We start from the raw sequence: 19,934 nt of genomic DNA, 5'->3' as shown, positions 1-19,934 counted from the left end.
GCTGGGTGCTGCCTCTGAGCTGGGGGAGCACCCAGCCTGTTAGCAGCCTGCTTGGGTGGCCCCAGGAGGTGCCACCGCTGTGGAGGGGAGGACTGGGTCCCCGCAGCTCAGAGGCTACTGAGCCTTCAAGCAGCTCATCCCTCAGCCATGGGAGAGGCAGGCAGGCTCTGTTGGGTGGGGGAAAAAAGGATCAGGCCCCTCGCTGCCTTCTGCAGTCACCTGCTGAAGGCAGAAGTGGTGAGGGGCCCGATCCTTTTGTGTGTCGTTCCTCCCCACCCCAGTGTCTGCATGCCTCTCCCATGGCTGGGGGGTGAGCTGCCAGTGGGCTGAGCAACCCCTGAGCTCTGGGAGCCCCGGTCCTTCACTTTGTGGTGGCGGTGCCCCCTGGGGCTGCCCAAGTGGGCTGCTAGCGGGCTGGGTGCTGCCCCAGCTTGGAGGCAACACCAGCCAGATCCAGCTCTTTTCCGAGCCCAGCAAGGGCTTCCAGCACTCTGTGCACTGTCCCCGCCACCTTCCCGCTGCCTGGGACTGCCCAGGAATGGGATGACTTGCTCCTGGGGCAGTGCGGGAAGGCAGCAGAAGGGCGTCTGGGTTTGCTGGTGGCTGGAGAAGGTGGTGGGGATGGTGCACAGGGTGCTGGAAGCCCGCCAAGCCCATGCTTCCCTGAGCTTGCCCAGGCTTGGCAGCGCCCACCCACTAGCAGCCTGTCCGGGAGGTGTCGCTGACGCAGAGGGAAAGACTGGGGCCCTCCGCAGCTCATCCCACTGGCAGCTCACCCCTGGGCAGGCTCCCTGAAAACAAAACAAAAAAAGGATCAGGCCCCTCTCCACCTTTTGCCTTCAGCAGGTGCCTGTGGCAGCCAGGCACTTGCTGAAGGCAGAAGCGGGGAGGGGTCCAACCCGTTTTTTGCGTAGAGCCTGGCTGCCTTTCCCGTGGCCGGGGGCAAGCTGACAGCTGCATCGTTGCACTTTGCAATGTTGCAAACCAAATTACAGCCGGATGTAATCTAGTTTACAATGATGCAAAGTCATTTAAAGCCCCCAAAACTGGCGCACGTGTAATGAGTGACGCCATTAAACCACGCAAATTCCATTTTCATCATGTGTACATCGTGACGACCATCACATGTACAAGCACCCCTTATTTCCTGCCTAAGTTAATTCCTGGCCAGCTTATTCTAATTTATTCCTGTGCTGTACAACTTGACAAATTCTTCTTTCTATGGTATTCTCCTCTGCTTCAACCTATTTCTTGAGAGCAATAATCGCACTCCTCAGCTTTTGTTTTTCTAGCATAACAAGCTGAGCTATGCTAATCTTGTCTTCTCAAGGAGCTCTTCTCTGCTCGTGTTCCACTTGGAATTGATTTTTCTTGAATGCAGGTGACTAGAACTGTACATGTTCCAGATGAGGTTTCAATGCCAGAATGGTGACATTAGTACTTCTGTGTTTCTACTGGAAACACCCTGCTTATTGCATCACAAGGAAGTATTTTGCCTGTTTTTTGTATGGACAAGCATGTACCTTGCTGTTGAGGGGTGGGATTATTGTATATAAAGAATTTGGGAATGGAAAGTGTTACATGATCATAACTCTTGGGCAAATAAATCATTTTGCTACACTTCGTTTAGGATGAATCTGCACAGCCATTAATGCAGCCAAGCAAAATCCATGTCCTCATCCTGGTACTCCATGGGGGGAACATCCTGGATACAGGAAGTGGTGATCAGAGTTCTAAACAAGGGGACGTCAATACCATCACAACAGTGTTTGACACAGTCATGAGAGTGCATTACCCAGCTGCTCTTGGACATATTGCTATCAAGCTAGTCCCTTGCCCAGCCATCTGCTCAGAAGCCTTTTCACTGGTGTCTAAGTAAGTTAGTGCCACTTTTTGTGGGGGGAGAAGCGTTAAATTGTACTCTCTTACAGTGCATCTGTTGTTCACGCTCTGGGATAAGATCTGTGTTTGATGAGGATGCATGAGATTGATGAAAGCTGTGCACATGCTTTGGGAACACATTTTATAAATAAACCAGGAAGCTGCCCAGTCTCAACTCTGTACTTGGCTGCAATGAATACAGCAGCAGTGTGGCCCCAAATGTTATGAATTGATTTATTCTGACTAATAAATAAATACGTTGGCTTGAATGCACAGAGTTTATTGACCAAGGGTCATTCTGACAATATAAATGAATTTCTGATAGAGGGGTGTATGTGTATGCGCTTTCTCCTGCCATAGTGCATTGCCGTTGGCAGTAGAACACATTAAGTTTTGCCCTTCAAATTTTTGTCTTTAATGATCCAAAACACTGCTTATGTTGACTGCAAATGGTATTCTCTGGTACAGATGTCAAAGCCCTGTCTCTCTTATCTCCTCTCCTGTATTCAGCCTCAGCCCTTACAGCTATGATGAAGGCTGCCTTTCCAACAGTCAGGATCACATTCCTCTCGCTGCCCTTCCTCTGCTAGCCACATCATCCCCCCAGTATCAGGAAGCAGTAGCCACAGTGATTCTGAGAGCCAATCAAGCTTACAGTGACTTCATCAAATCACAGGAAGGCACATCGTTCACTGGACAGGTGAGTGAGTTGTTGGTTTTAGTAACAATCAAACCGAAAACAAGTAAAGCTGCTTTTCTCTTAAGCTGTTTTTATTGATCTCATGGAAGAATTGCAGAAGCTTGATTGAGCTGGGCTATGAACAGCGATTTGGGTGTTTTGTTGCCGGTTTTTTCCTGGTTTGGTTGTTAGAATAATTTATCTCATGCTGCCCAGCAAACCTATTCGAGATGAATCATAATAAGAATGAAAGCAAAGATCAAGTTAATGGAACTTAGCCATAGAAATGTGAAGTGATTTAAAAGACACTTTGGGTTTGACATACCTCTGCACCGGTGTAGTAGTGAATGATCTCTACCTGCCTTAGGTATGTACTTAGTCCCTATTCGCATGGTACCCAAGAGGCTCACAGTCTCTGTTGTGTTTAACTCCACTATGTTGCTGTGACTTTGCTTAGAGTTATCAGCCCTTTTTACAACTGAAGCACAGAAAGGTTAAGTCAAGTCACATAGGGAACTGCTGAGGGAGACACTGGACCTGAGCCCTACAGAGAAGCCATGCTGCCGCTGTGTATATCACAAGTGCTCCAACTTCTTTTACTCATGGATTTCAAAGCCCTCTCCCCCTACATAGGAGGAAGTTGGGTCAGATTTGCTCCTGAAACTGCAACTGTGTACTTCATGGCTAAAAACCTCTTAAGGCAGCTTCCAGCCTAATATAAGGTCTGTTAACCTAGGACTTGCCAGTCTGAGATATGATGGCCAGTAAGGCCTTTACAGCTTGGGTTGCCAAGAGGTTGGGGATGTTATCTAAGCACCAAAGCTGGTAAACATATGAGGGTTTGTGTTTTCCCAAGTTTAAATGCTTTACTCCTGTGCTTATCTCTGTGAGCTGAAACCAAGGGGTTGCATTTTTCTACTTTTGTTTGCTTTTTCAGGTCTGCTTAGTAGGGGACTGCGTAGGAGGAATCCTGGGGTTTGATGCCTTATGTTACAGCAATCAGACTGTGTCTGAGAGCCAAAACAGCAGCCGGCGAGGAAGCGTGGTGAGCGTGCAGGTAAGGCACTACACCACACACCAGTTGGGCTGACACTTAGCATTATAACATCACCACCCCCCAGTTATGGAGAGAAGAGAGTACTCCACTGCCAGTCTCTCTAGTTTTGCTTCTAGTCATCTTGTACCTTATTACCAGAGGGGGCTGCTAACCTGCTTCTTGAAGCCTATAAGTGTGTTTTGAAGAGTTCCTAATCATTTCCCATTTTATTTATGAGGTTTGTTTGAAAGAACAATGTTCTTTCTTCTAAGTGACCTGTAATTGTAGCTGAGCATTCATGTCTGCTTTCCTCCCATTCAGTTATTGTCCAATTACATGACACGCACTGACATGTCGTGTTGCTTCTAGTTATACGCTAGTTTACTGGCTTCTCAGTTTGAGGCTTGTAGATCACAAATTAATTGTTTTCAGACATTTATTAAATTAAAATTCCATATACTAGGATGTTCTGAGCCTAGAACTGGATAGGGCTGATCCTGCCTCAGGCAGGGGTTGGACTAGATGACCTCTGGAGGGGCCCTTCTAGCCCTACTTCTCTCCGACTATAACCAACATCCTGTTCTACCAGACAGATTCAGTTGCTGCTGAAGCATGAATGGAGATTCAGATTGGTGGGGATTTTTCTTCCTCTTCTTGGAGCTACTGTGAGATAGGTAAAATAGCTCAGATCAAGGGGCTTACAGAGATACCCTGGGTGCCTTAGGAAACCATCTGATTGAGTGAGAGATTAGATAGACTTCAGCTGGATGCTGGAGCAGATGGAGAGGCAGTGGGGATGTTTGAAGAGGGAAGATGTAACATGGGAGCCCTTGCAACTCAGCTCTCTGATGCTTAAGTCTGTGCACTTCATACCCTAGGACACCGACCTCTTGTCCCCTGGAATAGCTGTGAACAACAGTTACTGTTCCACCAGCTCCAATCTGGAAGCCAGCAGACACCTCAGCCGGAGCAACATTGACATTCCTCGCAGCAATGGAGAGGATCCAAAGCGGCAACTGCCACGAAAAAGGAGTGATTCATCAACCTACGAACTAGACACAATAAAGCAACATCAGGCATTCCTATCAAGGTGAGGCTTCAAAGGAATCAAGTCAGCAGCTCCTGAGGCAAGGGGGGTGCTCCCCTGAAGTTTTGATGTTGTCTTACAGGTCTGCAGGGAGTAAGCTGGAGGAAAGGGTTACAGACTATCAGATGTGCTTAGGTTCCAGTAAGGAGTGTTGAGTTCACAGGGAAATTACGGGCTGTTAAGCATGATGCCATGGGTTGGTGCTACTTTAAATACACTGCTACATTTTTCCAGTGGTTATTGATGAAATTTCCAGGTTTCAGTGGGAGGACTGATGGTGTCTTAGGACTAAACCCTGCCACCACTTAGACACTGTTGAAGGATTGCTTCTCCAAGCTGGAGCCGTTCTGTTCTGGCTGCAGTTCTTCCCTCAGTGTGTGGAATAGGAGAGCCCCAGACTGCCTCTACTTGAGCTCTCCCATTCCACCGAGTGACAAGCAAAGACGCCTATACACTTTATCAGGCCTTGCTGTCCACTGTCTAATGGGTCCTTGTTCCAACAGCCATCAAAAAGGCAAGCAAAATATTAGGGATTATTAAGAAGGGAATTGTAAACAAAACAGAAAGTATCATCATGTCCCTTAATAAATCCAGGGTGCATCCACACCTTGAATACCATGCTCAGTTCTGGTCCCTACACCTCAGAAGGATATGGAAGAACCAGAGAAGGGCAACACAGATGATTCGTCTTCCCCGTGAGGAGCGACTAAAGAGGCTAGGCCTGTTTGGCTTAAAGAGAGATGTTTGAGGAAGGACTTGATAAGGGTTTACAAAGTAGTAAATGGTGAAAAGGTAAATAGGGATTTATTATTTACTACCTCTCACAATACAAGAACCAGGGGTCACACATGAACCTTGTAGGTGATAAGTTTAAAACAAACACAAGGACGTTCTTTTTCACATAGTGTGGCATTAAAGTGTGGAACTTATTGCTACCAGGTGTTATGGAATTGGACAGTTTAACCAGGTTCAAAAAAGGTTTGGAGAAATTTTTGGAGGAAAAAGGCTTCAGTAGCTATTGAGTGTGGGCATGAGGGGCATGGGCTCTGAATCAGAACTTCTGAGACCTTAAATGCTGGAGGCTGCAAGTAGGAGAGGAACAGTGGAAAAAACCCTGGTCAGATCCAGGTCACTCTCCCTTTCAGCATCTGTTCTTTATCACTGTGTGGTACAAGATACTGGCCAGGTGGATCTATGGTCTGCCCCTGTAAATGGCAATTCTTACATTCTTTGGGTGTTTATACACATGCTCTGGGAGTGGGGGAGAGAGTGGCCCTTTAAATTAGAGTGGCTCTGCAAGGCACTCTAATTAAAGTGCCTGGAACGTCATGTGTATCAGGATCCCTGCGCTGAAAAATGGTGGTGGGGGTGCTTTAACTAAAGCTCATTGCATGAACTTTAGTTAAAGCATCCTTGCTGCCATTTTTCAGCATGGGGATACTGATGCATGTGATGCTGGAGCGCAGTAATTACCACGCTCCAGGAGACTCGATTAACCTAGTCTGCTCTAATGTGCTGTAATTACAGCACATCAGAGCAGCCTCGCTGCATGTGGATAGGTGCCCTTATCTTCTAACTCTGCACTCTCTTGTCTGAGGCCCTCTACTGAAAGGTTTATACCAGAGGGAAAGTATCCAAAGTGAATGTGGTTGCGGCATAGAGATGCTTTATTTAAAAAGATGACTGCATTTAGGAACACCAATGAGCATTTTGTCTATTTTCCAGAAGGCAATGAATTTCTTATCAGGACAGCTTCCTGGATGAGAGAAGCAAATGCTGGTCGAGCTGGAACAGTTTGCTTCCTCCTCCCAGCTTGCTCTTGAGGTCAGAGGGTCATACCCAGGCCTGAGTTGGAGGGTGGCCTGGTGTGGCATCTGGCATGTGTGTCTGCTCTGTGGGATGAATACTGGGACCAGGGTGGGCTATAGATGCTGTAGCTGCCACAGTGCAGTGCCTTTATCCAAATGTTCCCTGTAACTGGTTCTCTCCTGCTTCCTCTCTCCAAACCATTTTTTCTGCTCCCAGCGTGTAGGACTTTGAGGAATGGCTTTAGCCTCTCATTAGTCAGGCGTTCTCCTTGGCTGTGCTGCTGGCTGCAGGAGCGGACAGTAATTATTCTGCCTTTACACCTTCTGTTTCATTTATTTCCAAATCCACCTTTGCTGCCAGTGGCACCTGAGGGGAAATCAAAGATGAGTCACTCCCCATGGCAGGAACTGGCCATTCTCGTTCTTTCCCTGAGCAGGATGCCAGTGCAGGGGCCACATGCACCAGTCCTGTTTACGACCCCTTCCCTCTGCTGTGCAGAGCAGATTGCACCCCTCAACAGGGAATTCAGGCACACTGTGCTTTCCTCTTCTCTATGGGGTGTGTGAACAGGGTGTTTACATTGTTGAACCGATTACTGTGTTGTGGTACGCTGTCAGCATGGTGATCAGAACAATGTGCTATCAGTGCATCATTTTATCACTAGTAATGGCGTTCCTTATAAAAACCAGAACCCAGCGTAATGTCGCTTTTGGCAGGAGAGATCCGAGATTTCCTAACAAGCACAGTCAACGTGTATCATCTGGGCAGTTTGGCATATGGAGACTTTTTGATCGGTGCCCAGTATAGACTCGAACACGAGCCAAGTACAGATTAATTTTCATTCGTGTTCTGATGCTTACCCACTTCCCTGGGACAAAGCCCAGCAAAGGCTGAGCATCATCTGAGGATACAACTGCTCTCTCCTCCTTAAATTCAGTCCTTGAAAGCTAGAGTATTTCTGCAGTGTTGCACTGTGGAAATTAGTTGATTTTGTTTCTGAAGCCTGTTAGATTTTTTCTTAATTGATGCATGCAATGCCTCTGTTGCATTTGAAAAGGAGAACAGATTACTGTAGGCTGCTGGAAGCATGATGGATTCTGATTTCCCCTCTCCTCTCAGTCCTTTGACTCCTAAAAGGACTGATGAATGTCCAGTAAAATGAGAAAAACTGTCCAAATAGATTATTAGGTTGTGCCTTCTCTTGTTCCCCACAGGACGTGCTGGGAGTGTCACGTAAAATTTGTCCCTATCTAGAAAACCGTGTCCTGACATAATACATTGGGTCTATACACAACCTGGTGTTTTGTGTATTTGTTTGAATCATTGGTTCCTCTCTCATTACAAACTGTTTTGTATTCATTATACATAACCAAGCAAGGCATCACAGGTCTGACAGCTAAAACTGCTCCAGTTTCACCAAAGGATTGTCCTTTTCCAGATGCACTCTAGCATCATGCAGCAGCATGCAGCAGCCTGACCCCAGGGAGACAGGCGCTCGTCATGGGAAGGGAAACAGGCTTGTTCTAGCTGTCACTGCTGTAATCTTCTATTATGCTCAGGGTTTTGATGCCACTGTTTTGACTTTTTTTTTCCCCTCCTCAATGATATTTATGTATACAATAAGTGAACTTAATAATGGGCTGCTGTTGGTAACAAAGCTCTAGAAATAGAGTAATGCTTTTGTGTGTGCATGTGTGAAGAGAGAGAAAGGGGGAGAATACATGACAGCTCTGCTCTGGGGCAAAGGTTTTATTAGCACTGGTGGTTGGTGACTGTGCTGTCCCTATGGGACACTGTATCACTCACCAGAATGAGATGATTGGAGTGAAACCAGTTTACTTTCTTCCCAACTGAGTGTGCGATTCACAGCTGCTGCTTCATCAGATTAGCCTGCTCCAATGACAGACATGGGCAAAGGTTCCTCTAAGCACCAAGGTGTACACAAGGGCATGCTTCATATGGGGTACTCGCAAGGCAGCGGTAGCAGGACTTTGAGGCACGTGGAGAGCAGCCTCCTTGTTGCTTGTAGAGATCCAGCAAGTTGCAGTGACCCAGGTAGAACTTCATCGTGTGGCAGGCACGGGGTCTGGAAGGGCAGCACAACGTGCATCCTCTCTCACTTCATGCCAGCAAACTTCTCCCTGAGACCAAGCTCTCATGTCATTTATTTATCCCACATATTTTACAGAAGAATTTGTTCAGCTCTGTTACACACAGCTTTAAAATCAATTCGGCTGCTCTCAACTGGCCCTCTCTCTTTTAATCCCTCCAGCTCTAAATAATAATACCACTCCAGCCAGGTTGACTTAGTCTGACCCTGCAGACCATGGCAGACAGGAAAATTATGTCTCTGACGTTTTAGAGACCTCTTATTACTCCCTAAAATAACCTCTTTCTAAATGATAGCATCGTGATATTTAACATCTGATATCTTGCAGCCCACCAGATCTAGAATAGAAGCAAGTGCTGCATCCTGTTGGAAGTGGGGAGGGGAGGGTGGTGTTTCCCAGCTCTCCTGTCTCTCAGGTCTTTGGCAGTTCTAGGCCTATTAGACCTTTCAGCCTAGAAACACCTGGCCTTCACTTCAGATCCATTGAATTTACGGAGACACTGGATACTGTACAGGGTAAAAAGAAAGACTAAGTGGCAGGTGTTGTATGCTTTCACTGCAGCTGTTTGAAGGGCTGGGTTTACGGGGTGTTTAGGATGCTGGTAACACTAACAAATATGGATACGCAGATGGAGTGAAGGTATGGGTGTCACAGGTGTGTGATAAATGCAATTTATCTCATGGTTGCAGAGCTGATTCTACATGGTGCAAATGTTTGTCAAGCTCTTTGGGGCAAAGTCAGTGTATGAGAATGTATGAAACCCTCCTGCACATTTTGATCTTTCTTTTTCTCTTTTCCCCCACCCATGTTTCTTTTCTTTTTCCTTTGTAATCCTTTAACATTTGTCCAACAACTTCCTTGAGGAAGAAATGGGTAAGCACAGCTTTCCATACCATTGAGAATAGGGTGATGGAAAGAATACAAATGTTGACAAGCAGAGGGCTAGCAGTAATAATAATTCAAATGGCATTAAGTAAAAATTAATTGCAAATGCTGAGTTCTGCATGCAATTTAGTAATTTTCATTTGCTGCTGTTAGCTGGCAAAGTATTACTTCAGCAGCAACACCCAAGAAAATGGATTTTAAGAGAGTGGAGAAATAAATAGAAGAACCCTAAAAACTGCATCTTGCTTGGAACTTGAATCAGTGGGTTGGATCATACTAGCGAAATAGGAGGGTTCGTGGAATTCACTCGCGTGATGAGGTGGAGCTGGTTAGTGGGCAGGCTTCCTTTTGCTAAAATAATAGCGTGTATGCATACAATTAACCTACTTAACCAATGAAGAGCCCACCTTTTATTTTCAAACAGATGAATGACATTTTGACTTCACTTTGCTCTTCCTTTTGTTTTAGTTTACATTCTAGTGTGCTGAGAAATGACCCGGGGTCCAGGAGATCTAGCAGCTCCACAATGCTGGATGGAGGAAACCTTGGGAAGTTTGAATTTGAAATCACTGATTTTTTCCTGTTTGGGTCTCCCTTGGGCTTGGTCCTTGCTCTGAGGAAAACAGTCATTCCAGCTCTTGACAGTAAGTTCTGACATTGGCTAGTGGTTCTGCTGAGTGGGCATTTAAAATGCCTTCTGCAACCAAAAAAAATAAAATAAAAAGGTTCAGGGTTCCAAAGAGAAAATCCAGTAATTTGGATGAGAGACTGTAGAGCACACTTAAAAATTAAATGATGCCTATTCCACCCTTGATAAAGAATAATTTGCTCCTGTACTTGGGGATTACACAAGGCTTTTATTTGCAATAAAAGTAAAAAATCTACAAAAATTACTTAGTAAAGAATGTTCTAATAACCCAGCAGTTGACTTAAAACTCTAATGTGCTGGAAACGAGCTCTCTTTAGTGCCTTCTTTCCCTAGCAGTGCATTTTACAGATAGCAAATAGCCCTTTGCAAATTAATACAAGCCTTGCAAATAACTTTGTAATACTTGGAAGTGTGTCTCATTCTTTTTCCTCCTCTTTTTCTTCATAGTCTTTCAGCTCAGACCAGCCTGTCAGCAGGTCTATAACCTGTTCCATCCTGCAGACCCCTCTGCCTCTCGCTTAGAGCCTCTCCTGGAAAAGAAGTTCTACCTGTTGCCCCCCTTCAATATTCCACGCTACCAGAGGTTCCCGTTGGGTGACGGCAATTCTGCTCTTTTGGGTAAGTCACTTTTTGGATCCACATTATCTACCTACAGCCCTGTGCCCTTGTTCTTGATGCAATCACTTGAGGTCAGTTGGAGTTTTAACCACCTGCAGAGTACAGGATTGGCCCCATAGCATTAGCTTCATTAATGATTTCTCAGGCAAGTGGTTTCCTCCCTCCAAATTCGGTGCCTCGCAATCGAAATGCTGTTACTATTCATTAAGGCCCACGCAGCATGTGTTGTGTTCCATATGAAGTCCTCCATTTTACAGCACTAGGCTGTATCTGAGGTTAGAGCATTGCACAGAAACAGTTATGTGGAGCTTTTAAGGGCTTGATCTTTCAGGGGAGTGAGGATGGTCAAGGGGGAGTGCAGCCCCCTGTGGAGGCGCTTTGCCCATATATCGAGGAAGCAAGCTGACGGGGAAAGGCTGAGATGTTTGGGCAAAGTCCGTCATTGCCCTGGTGATGCTGAATGGTTGCCTATAAGGCATACAGTTTCCCTTGGACACGTTTCATGGACTTTCTCTCCTTCGAGTGCAGCAGTGCTCAGCTGGGCCTCCTGGTTAGCAGTAAGGGAGACTAGAAAACGGCTGCAGTGTCCTTTGCCTACCCTGTGCTGCCCTGTCTCAGCCCCCATCAAACCAATCTCCCTCATCCCAGCCAGTGCTGGTTTCAGCATAGGCATGGGGGTCTGGTGCTGAGTTCCTATTCAAAGAGCATGGTAGAGGCCTGTGCCCCACTTGGTTCTCTGTTGGATCAAGCCCTCCAGTGCAGGAAGGGGAAAAAAAATGCCTTATGCCATGCTCAGTATTTTTTGTGAAAATGGTTGGGTTTTTCAGGACTGTCATAGTTTTCCAATAATAACAGAACCAAATTCCCATGGCATTTAATTGGTTTGCTCCACATCTCTTTCTGTATTGAAACCATGAAGTGGTGGACTTCTGTGTATATCAGTGTTGTACTTTTAATCACCAGATTTGTGAAGCCAGTTGGTTAAATGGACATCAGCCTAAACCAACGTCTGAACAAGCAGTTCAAACACCTTCTCCAAGTCCCGCATACTCTTTTCTTAAAATTTCTCTTCAAGTTCACTGCAACTTTTCAATAATAGACCTAGACAAAATTATATGCATCTGCAAGCCAAAAAATAGCCTTACATATCAACTCAGGGAAGCCATGTCACCACAGAAACAGCTTGCTAATCAGTCACGCTCCCAAATCTGAACAGTCTTGTTTTCAACCTTTTGGAAACTAGTTTTTAAACTGTATGTAGCTAGATGGGGCCAATCCTACTTCTGCTGAAGCCTGAGGCCAACGCTCCAGTGCATTTAGGTTATCATCCTGTGCAATAGCAGGGACAGATTACTTTGTTTTTCTTTCCTGACATTAGTTAGGGCATCCTTGTTTAAGTTCGAGCATCTTTCCATTCCAGTAAGTCCAGCTCCAAACAGCAATAACTCTGACTGCAGGATTTATAGGGTGATCCTAAAACCCTCCTCTGATTTGAGGTTAGTTATGAGAATGGACATTGTTCTGGTGCAATGAATAAAGCAACCGACAAACAAGCAGCTCTCAGTTCTTTCCTTTGTATGAGGTGAAAGCTTTTCATTTGCTTGTCGTAAAGATAACAGGCCATCCTTCTTCATTTGGGATCAAAACATCACTGTTGTGATTCACACATGACTGGAAAGACTTGTTTTAATTGTGATTTGCAAAGCTAAGATTGAAGCTACAGTGCTCACTGCAGGGCACTCCAGGAAAGTTAATTGCTACTATAATTAAAGTGTATGAGTTGGTAATCATATGAAGTCCAGGTGCTCTGTCACAGCTAGCTGCACATAACACCTCCTGTTGAGCTGCTCCTCTGCATCTTTTCCCATAAAGTAAAGCATCAGTGCTCTGAAAGTCTCCTTTCAGTTCTTCCAATCTACACCTCCCTAATGCAGAAGAGAGAGCCAGTTTGAGTACAGCAATGTGTAAAGCTCCATTTGTAGTGAAATCAATGAACTGTCCCCAGTTTCAGTGTATTAGAAAGCTGAAGAAAGTAAGTCTTCACTTTTGGGGGAGGAATATTTCTCACCATAAGAGGAGTCCACTGCATAAACTAGATAATTATGTCCGGTGATTATTTTGAAAAGCTACATGAGAGGACTTCCATCTCTTTTTGTTCTTGAAATGTCGTTCTTGTTTTCCTGTGTTGTCACACTCTTTAATTCAGTAAGGCACTGAATTTGGGCTTATTTGGAAGATCATCTACATTGGTGGCTTTTACCTGCTATATCTGAAGGTGGTCCTTTTTGGAAGAGCCTGAATTCTAGTTGCAAGTGGTTGATGGTAACTGTTTGTGTGTTTTGCAAGATGTTGCCACATGTCTGTTGTTCTTGTCCTTTTGTTTTCTTCCCCATCTGCTTCTAGTTGAGACAGTCCAGAACAGCCCCATCCTCCTCATGGAAAGCAGCCCATTGGTTGCTCTCCAGCACCAGGACAACTTCATGGAAACCAGTATCCCTGTTCCTGTTCTGAATTGGCAAGATGTTTCCAATAAAAATGCTGTTTTTGCTGAGTGTGTGTAATCTACACTTTTCTGTGATCTTGTGTTGGGTATCAGGGGTGCTACTTGGAGAATGCTGCCCTGCCTTATGGGGCTGAAAGCTTTGCACTGTGTTTCTGAGTACAACAAGGGAAGCACCTGCATAACCATGTATACTTGTCCAGGGGCCCCTGAGCAAGTACAGGACCACAAGCCAAGGGTGGGAATGGTGGGAAATGAGCCACAAATTGTCTCCTCTTTCATTTCTCCTGCTGGAAGGGGAGAGGGAGGTCAGACAATATATGTCTTTCCCCTCTGGCTCTGCTGCTGAAAGGCTTGTGGTCCCACGCTCACTTTGCTTTTCTTTGGGACTTGTACAGTTTATGCCAGGCACAGAATTTCTTGTTCAAATGCACGCTCATTCCTTGCTAACAGTGGGCAGCACTTGCTAGTGCAGTCACATGGACTGCACAGGAAATTGGAGGATATCATATGTCCATGCCAGAAAGTGCCTAAAAGTGAGCATGTCATGCTTAAACCTGAATATTGCATCAGCTGAACACAGTGAACAAAACTTTCAGGATCCAGAGGTGGCGTGTATGGGTTTTTAAATTGATTTCTCAAATAACTTGTGCTTTAAGAACTGGTCTGATTTTTTTATTTCTTTCAGCAGCGCTGCATGGCTTGTTTTCTTCCAGCTATATGGCTGATAATGCATTTGCTAGTTTAATAGGACTTCCACCTTCTTGTATATTTTTTTTTTTCCCCGGTCCTATAATTTTTTGTGCATTCCCACCTCTTATAAATATTGCTCCTTCTGCAGCCCTTGGTCACATGAGTAAGCAAGTTGCCCATTGGGCTTACAGCAGATAGATGGACCCAAGGAGAGGCTTTCTAAAGATGCAGATGGTGACTAGATGTCTGACAACCTTTTGAACTTTAAAAAATTTCACCTTCCATCCTCCTGGAAGGACTGCGCAGCAGTGACTACAGCCATCATCCAGATCACCGACAAAAGTTGTTGTTCTGGTTTTGGCCCACGGACCATGATTATACACGTGAGACTCTCTTCCCTTCTGCCAATATCTTGAGAGTGTAACATGGCCCAGCTATGTTCAGATCAGATTGTACAACATAATACATTGCACTCCAGCATCACGGCTTCCAGGGGATTTTCAGGACTGTAAAAGTCTCCTGAATGGTTATTGCCTCTTTTACGTTGCTTTTGAAGTCGCAGAGTTAGATTTTCTAAGGTGTTCACTGTCTATCACTGACTTGAGCAGGAGCAGAGCTAGGCCAGTGCTGAGCATGGTGGAGTGTTTTTCTTTCTACTTTCTCCCCAAATCTCCCTTGCTATTCTAAACATCCCTAGCTTCAGTGTCATGCCAGTGGCTCTGCATTCCTTTGCAGCATACCAGGCTGCGTTGCAGCAGCCTGTTTGCTGACTGCAGGCCACCCCAGTGCCCTATGGACTTAACTCGCTGTCAGTGTTACAGAAGGAGGGCAGCTCAGTGCAACCCAGCACACGGATGGATGAGGCTTTAAATGAAGAGACCTAGCTTTCAGGTAGGAGTTACGGAGGCTCAGCTCAGGGTTAGAGAAGATGGTATGTTGCTTCTGTCTTCACAGTCTTCCTCCCACACCCCACTTTGGAACCTCAGTAGAAGCGTGGTTATTCACTTGGCACTGCTCTGCTCGCTGTAACACACACAGACACGCACCTTCCCCCCCTTTTTTCAAGCTCAGATCTATTCACAGAAATGGTGCTGTAACAAGATTCCCTGTTTCTAAGACTGCATTATTCTTACTCTTACTCTCAGGGATTTACTGAACAACATTCAGGCTGTTGTCGAACACATACACCTAAATAAGTGACTTTCCAACAGGTTTTTGGCACCACTCTTCCCAGTTCAGTGCCTCTGTTTGACATCTCGCTTTAGGCCACTGATTTGAATATGCTGGCTTTGGCACGGGACAAAGTGGTGCCATCAAATGAAATGGGGGTGGGGGAAGAAAGATAATTTGCACAGTCTAAATCTAGCTACTTTGAAACTCGGTGCATTTGCTTGCTTATAATTGGCAAGGTCTCAAGTCATTTATATCAAGCAATTTGCAAAGTGACTCCGCAATCATTTCTGTGGGTGAACCTTACAGTCCTGTGGTATCAAACATCCCAGGCGATGGTTTGCAAATTGGTTTCACTTACAGATTTGGGATGGTGGGAAATCCCTAAGTCCCACTAAAGTGGGGAAATGGGTGGAACCAGTTTTCTGGATAAGTTTTCCACCCTTGTTTCCTGCCCCTTGTCTTGTCTTGGGAAATCCCTCTGTTATGGGGTTGGGATGCACAGCCTGAAAAGGGACCTTTTTCCCACAGAAAGGGAAAGATAAAACGGAGCCTTTGAAAACACAAAAGTAGGCTGAGTAAGGAAACATTGCTGTCAGAGCCAGCATTTCATCCTGTGAAGAAGTAGCTTCTCCTCCTCAGCATGGGTATGATTCGGCTAAATAGTTTAGTTACATTATGAATGAAAATATCCTTTGTGGCAACACCAGCTAGGGTGCTGTTAAAAAGCCTGACAATTTTTGTGCTCCATACCCAGTGTGACCAACCCCGAGTGTTCAAAAGCCATGAGTCAGACTTCAGGCAATAATGATTAAAAATAATGTATTTTTCATAAATACCAATAATGGTGCACATTGAAGATTTTCTCATTATTTGCCTCCTGGTTCTTGAGCTTTCCAGGGTCTCTCACTTCACATTTTCAAGCTTTTGAGAAACATTTTCTGGAGAATTTTGGTTTTTAAATGAAAGCGGAGATGTTCGTGCAGTCTTTGATGGCAGCAGCTGGGACTTTAAAAAAAAAAAAGCTAAATTTTTTTGTGGGGGGTCTCTTGATAAGATCATGAGAGCTGGCTACAAAATGTGGCCCAGTATCATTGTCTTATTCAAGGATCTGCTCCTTATTACTCTTACTACCCAGCTCTTGAGCTATACAAGTGCAGTGCCACCAGATAGCAGCCTTATATGAGCATGATGAAAAGTTGTTCTGTATTAGGTGTTATCCTTGCTAGTTGCAACTGGAAAAAAAATCCCCCCCTCCCCTCCCCCAACAACTGGTGTGAGAGCATTGTCAGCTAGGCTACCAGGCTAGGTGGGTGTTTAATCTGTTCTGCTCCTGCAGTTCTGGAGATTTTTATAAGCAAAGAAAACCCCTGAAAATGGGGTTGTTTCCCTTCTTCTGCCTGCTTTGTTCATGACCCTAATCCTGTGAGGTATAGAAAACTTTCAGTGCAGCCTGCGAACAGTACTGTCTCGTGGAGGGAGAGACTTTCTGCTGCAGGCTTGCTGGTCTGGGCTTGACTTGTCTGGTGGAGGTTTGGCTCGACTCCAGCTCAAGTCATTGCAGTAGAAGTTTGAGATGTCACCTTGCATCTGGCTGAGCCAGGGGCTGTTGGCTAAGCCCAACCTACAGCCAGTGCTTTGCTGCTGAGTCCATAGTGAAGCCTGGCTGGTTGTGTGCTGAATTCATGGAGAGCTGGTTGCATCCTTCATGCTCCTTGCCTTCTGGATGCACGACTGTTTAGTTGAGTTTGTGTTGCAGTGCTGCCATGGGCCTCATTAGGTGCTTTAGAAACCCATGGGAGGAGGCAGCCTTCACTTCAGAGAGATCAGAGTGCAGATAGACAAGACAACAAAGGATGGGAGGGGAAAAGGTTCAGAGAGGCAAAGGGTCAATGCCCTACGTATGCCCTAATTGCCCAATGCCCTAAGTATTCAGCAACTTAGTACCAGAGTGGGATAGAAAACCTGTTGCAGACTATACTAAATGCCAATTTCATGTGCAGCTCCCCAGAACGTGACCTTGTCCTGTTTCCTTTTCATCTTCCCCCCTTTTTTTGGAGAACGTCAGCTGGAGTGCAGTTCCCCTACACAGCATGGCTCTGTGACACACTACACTGTGCCACAGCCTTGATCGCTGGCAGCTCAGTGCAAGATGAAGAGTGGAGGAAAGTGCAGGGAGTGTACGCGTGGGGCAGGGTGACGAGCCAAGTGGCCTTGGCCACAGCTCCAGCCATCTGTGAAGCACAGAGGCAGGGGCAGACTCCAAGGTCGGGAGGGGGGCATCAAGGATATCTCAGTATGTACCACACACATAGATGAATATAACCTTGTAACATCCTTGTGAAGAGGGTATGTGAGTATTGATATGTACCTGTCACAGATAGGAAACAGAAATCAGAGTTTAAGTGTGACTTTGAGCATGTCACAAGACATCAGTGGAACAGCGGGAAAAGAACCCAGGAGTCCTCTGCACTCCTGGTCGGTTTTGCTAGCCGCTCCATACATTACCTCCCATATGTTTTAACAAAAGAAAGAAAAGGTGTTCTTAATTTTACTTGGAGGAGGATGGCGCATGCACATCTTGCAATTGTTGTCAATAGCCTGAAATTTAAGGTCAGTTTTCCACTAATAACACTCTCTCTCCACCCAGGCACAATTTTCACTCTCTATCCCACTGTATTTAGTAAATAAAGGATTAGGTCAAACTTTTCGAGTCCAGAGACCCAAATTTGGGCTCTTCAGTACAGACTACTGATAGCATAGATTAGATGAGATTTCAAGGAGGCTGGACATTCCCAAAGTCTGTTGATCTGTATGGGAAGTGCGAGTACACAGCCCCCCCTCCACGGCTTGTTGCAGAGATTCAGGACCTGAATGTTAGTTGCACAAGCGTTGGCTGTATCAGTTAACTGCTGCGTTCAGGTCCAACTCGGCTATCCAAACCATGAGCATTTTGTTCTACTAATCTTGTGTTTATGTTTTTTCCTTTTTGAAAAATGTTTTTTTTTTTTAATGTTGCCACCCCCGCCCCAAACCACCCCAGTATCTCCCAGTTAAGTCTTTATGTTACTCTCCTTCTCTCAGTTCTCTGGCTAACCACATGAATATATAGAGCAGTATATATTCATATGTGTATGTACGACCCATGGTTTTACTATTGCTGCTTAGATAACCCTCTCCTGATTTTTTCGCTGTTTGTTTTTCAAAGGTGATTGTTTTGCTGTTCTCAGTCGGCGATGAGGATTCTCGCGGCTGCCCCTACTTTTGCCTGCTGTGGTGTTCACTTCCTTTTCAAAGTAGAGCTCAGATGAAACGCATGTCTTTCCCATCCGTTCTTAAAAAAGTTTTTGCATCTGAGAGCCTTGCTTTGCCTTTCTCTTCTTGCGTTTGTCTTGCCCCGGTCTCTGTTTGTTGGTCTAATATTTTGATTTCCCTGTTTCGACTTCATAGCAGATGTTGTTCAGTCTCATGGTGCCGTCTTCATGGAAAACGCGTCCCTGTCCACCCCTATTACAGCCCCTCAGTTCAGGGGTTTCCGGAGAGCCAGTGAGATCAGCATTGCCAGCCAGGTCTCAGGAATGGCAGACAGTTACACTGCTTCCAACATAGCCAACAGTAAGTGTTTCGCACCCTCCAAGACTTCTTCTCACTCTCGCACTAACGTAGCAGCACCACACACCAGGCCAGGCAGGGAAGACCCCCACATCTGTTCTGTCTTTGTTTGTTGGGCATGTTTTCACTGGAGATCCTTAGGTTTGGGAGAGCCACTGTACTGATGTGTGATCCTTCCAGACACGGGGCAGGGAGGGACTGGGGAATGTGGATGGTATTTCCTGTCGTGGAGAGTGTCGCAAGGAGCAACTCCTACAGGTCTTCCCCTAGCACTTAATTAAAATGCAGCACAGAAGATTATCAGAGTCCTCTGGCCACGGTGTTTGAAATGTAGTTCGCTCCTGGGTATGATAAGAACAAGCTCCCTTATCTCCTGGAAAGCAAAAAATCAGCCAGCTGTCATATGTGCCGGCAAACCGATGTCAGCTCATGAATGTATGTGCTTCTGAGAGCTTGCCTGACTTGTCGCAATGTTATGTCTTTTTCCATTTGAATTAGACGGGCCAGTCGTGTGACACTGGTGGGGAGTGCAGTGCGTTGACAGATGTTTTATGGGACACGGGTCTAGTTTACCCTGTTTGAAATGGCTGTCTTCAGAAATGGGCAGCTGTTCGGACTGTTCACTGTTGAACCATCAGACTATTTGTCCTCTTGTTACAATTACGTGTCTTGTTTAAATGTATCCTCCTGATATATGGTGCTCCCCCCTTTCTCCCCCCAGGAGGGGGGCTGCAGATAGTGGAAAGGGTCCACACAGTGGATCTGTGCAGAGACGAGTCAGACTCTACCCCAGATTTGGTCCCTCTCTAGAACTGGAGCTTGAGCTTGAACCACAGCATCTGGGGATGTCTGAATACCACAGCTGAATGTTATGGCCGGCGCTTCGCTACTTCTTGCTGGGCACCTGGCAGTGGTGGAGGATATAGATTGTAATTGGTTGTCGGAGACTATATTTTCAATTATTAAGAAGCTGGAACTGTTCCACCTCAGCTCCATTTTATCATAGTCAATGACACATGTTAATGTATCCCTTGGAGGAACCAGATGCTTGCAATTATAATATGGTGGGCTGTCACTGTATTATGCATGATGGAGTACATCGGAGATTATGGGCGTAAATTTGTACGCGCACTCGCACACTCAAACTCCAATTCACATTCATACTCACACACTCATCAAGGTTATCAGTTATACACACACACAC

The 19,934-nt window shown here is 45.6% G+C and overlaps 1 protein-coding gene across 8 annotated transcripts in view; it reads left to right on the top strand.

Moving 5' to 3' along the window:
* PITPNM2 (phosphatidylinositol transfer protein membrane associated 2) overlaps positions 1-19,934 on the top strand; it is a 174,993-nt gene that overhangs the window by 139,446 nt on the left and 15,613 nt on the right. For 4 of the 8 annotated variants that reach the window (XM_019538864.1, XM_019538867.1, XM_019538862.1 and 1 more), the window contains 8 exons: positions 1,631-1,875; positions 2,392-2,581; positions 3,498-3,617; positions 4,475-4,686; positions 9,957-10,132; positions 10,585-10,755; positions 13,159-13,308; positions 18,569-18,733. In XM_019538864.1, coding sequence (XP_019394409.1) covers positions 1,631-1,875; positions 2,392-2,581; positions 3,498-3,617; positions 4,475-4,686; positions 9,957-10,132; positions 10,585-10,755; positions 13,159-13,308; positions 18,569-18,733 — 1,429 coding nt within the window. The remainder of the gene's footprint in view (positions 1-1,630; positions 1,876-2,391; positions 2,582-3,497; positions 3,618-4,474; positions 4,687-9,956; positions 10,133-10,584; positions 10,756-13,158; positions 13,309-18,568; positions 18,734-19,934) is intronic. The other 4 variants (XM_019538868.1, XM_019538866.1, XM_019538863.1 and 1 more) reach the window with 3 other exon arrangements.

This window comes from Crocodylus porosus, unplaced genomic scaffold (genome assembly GCF_001723895.1).
Source record: "Crocodylus porosus isolate Cpor-Errol unplaced genomic scaffold, CroPor_comp1, whole genome shotgun sequence".
NCBI classification, from domain to species: Eukaryota; Metazoa; Chordata; order Crocodylia; family Crocodylidae; genus Crocodylus; species Crocodylus porosus.
Note: the sequence above shows the minus strand (reverse complement) of the source record. Positions and strands in the feature narration are given on the sequence as shown.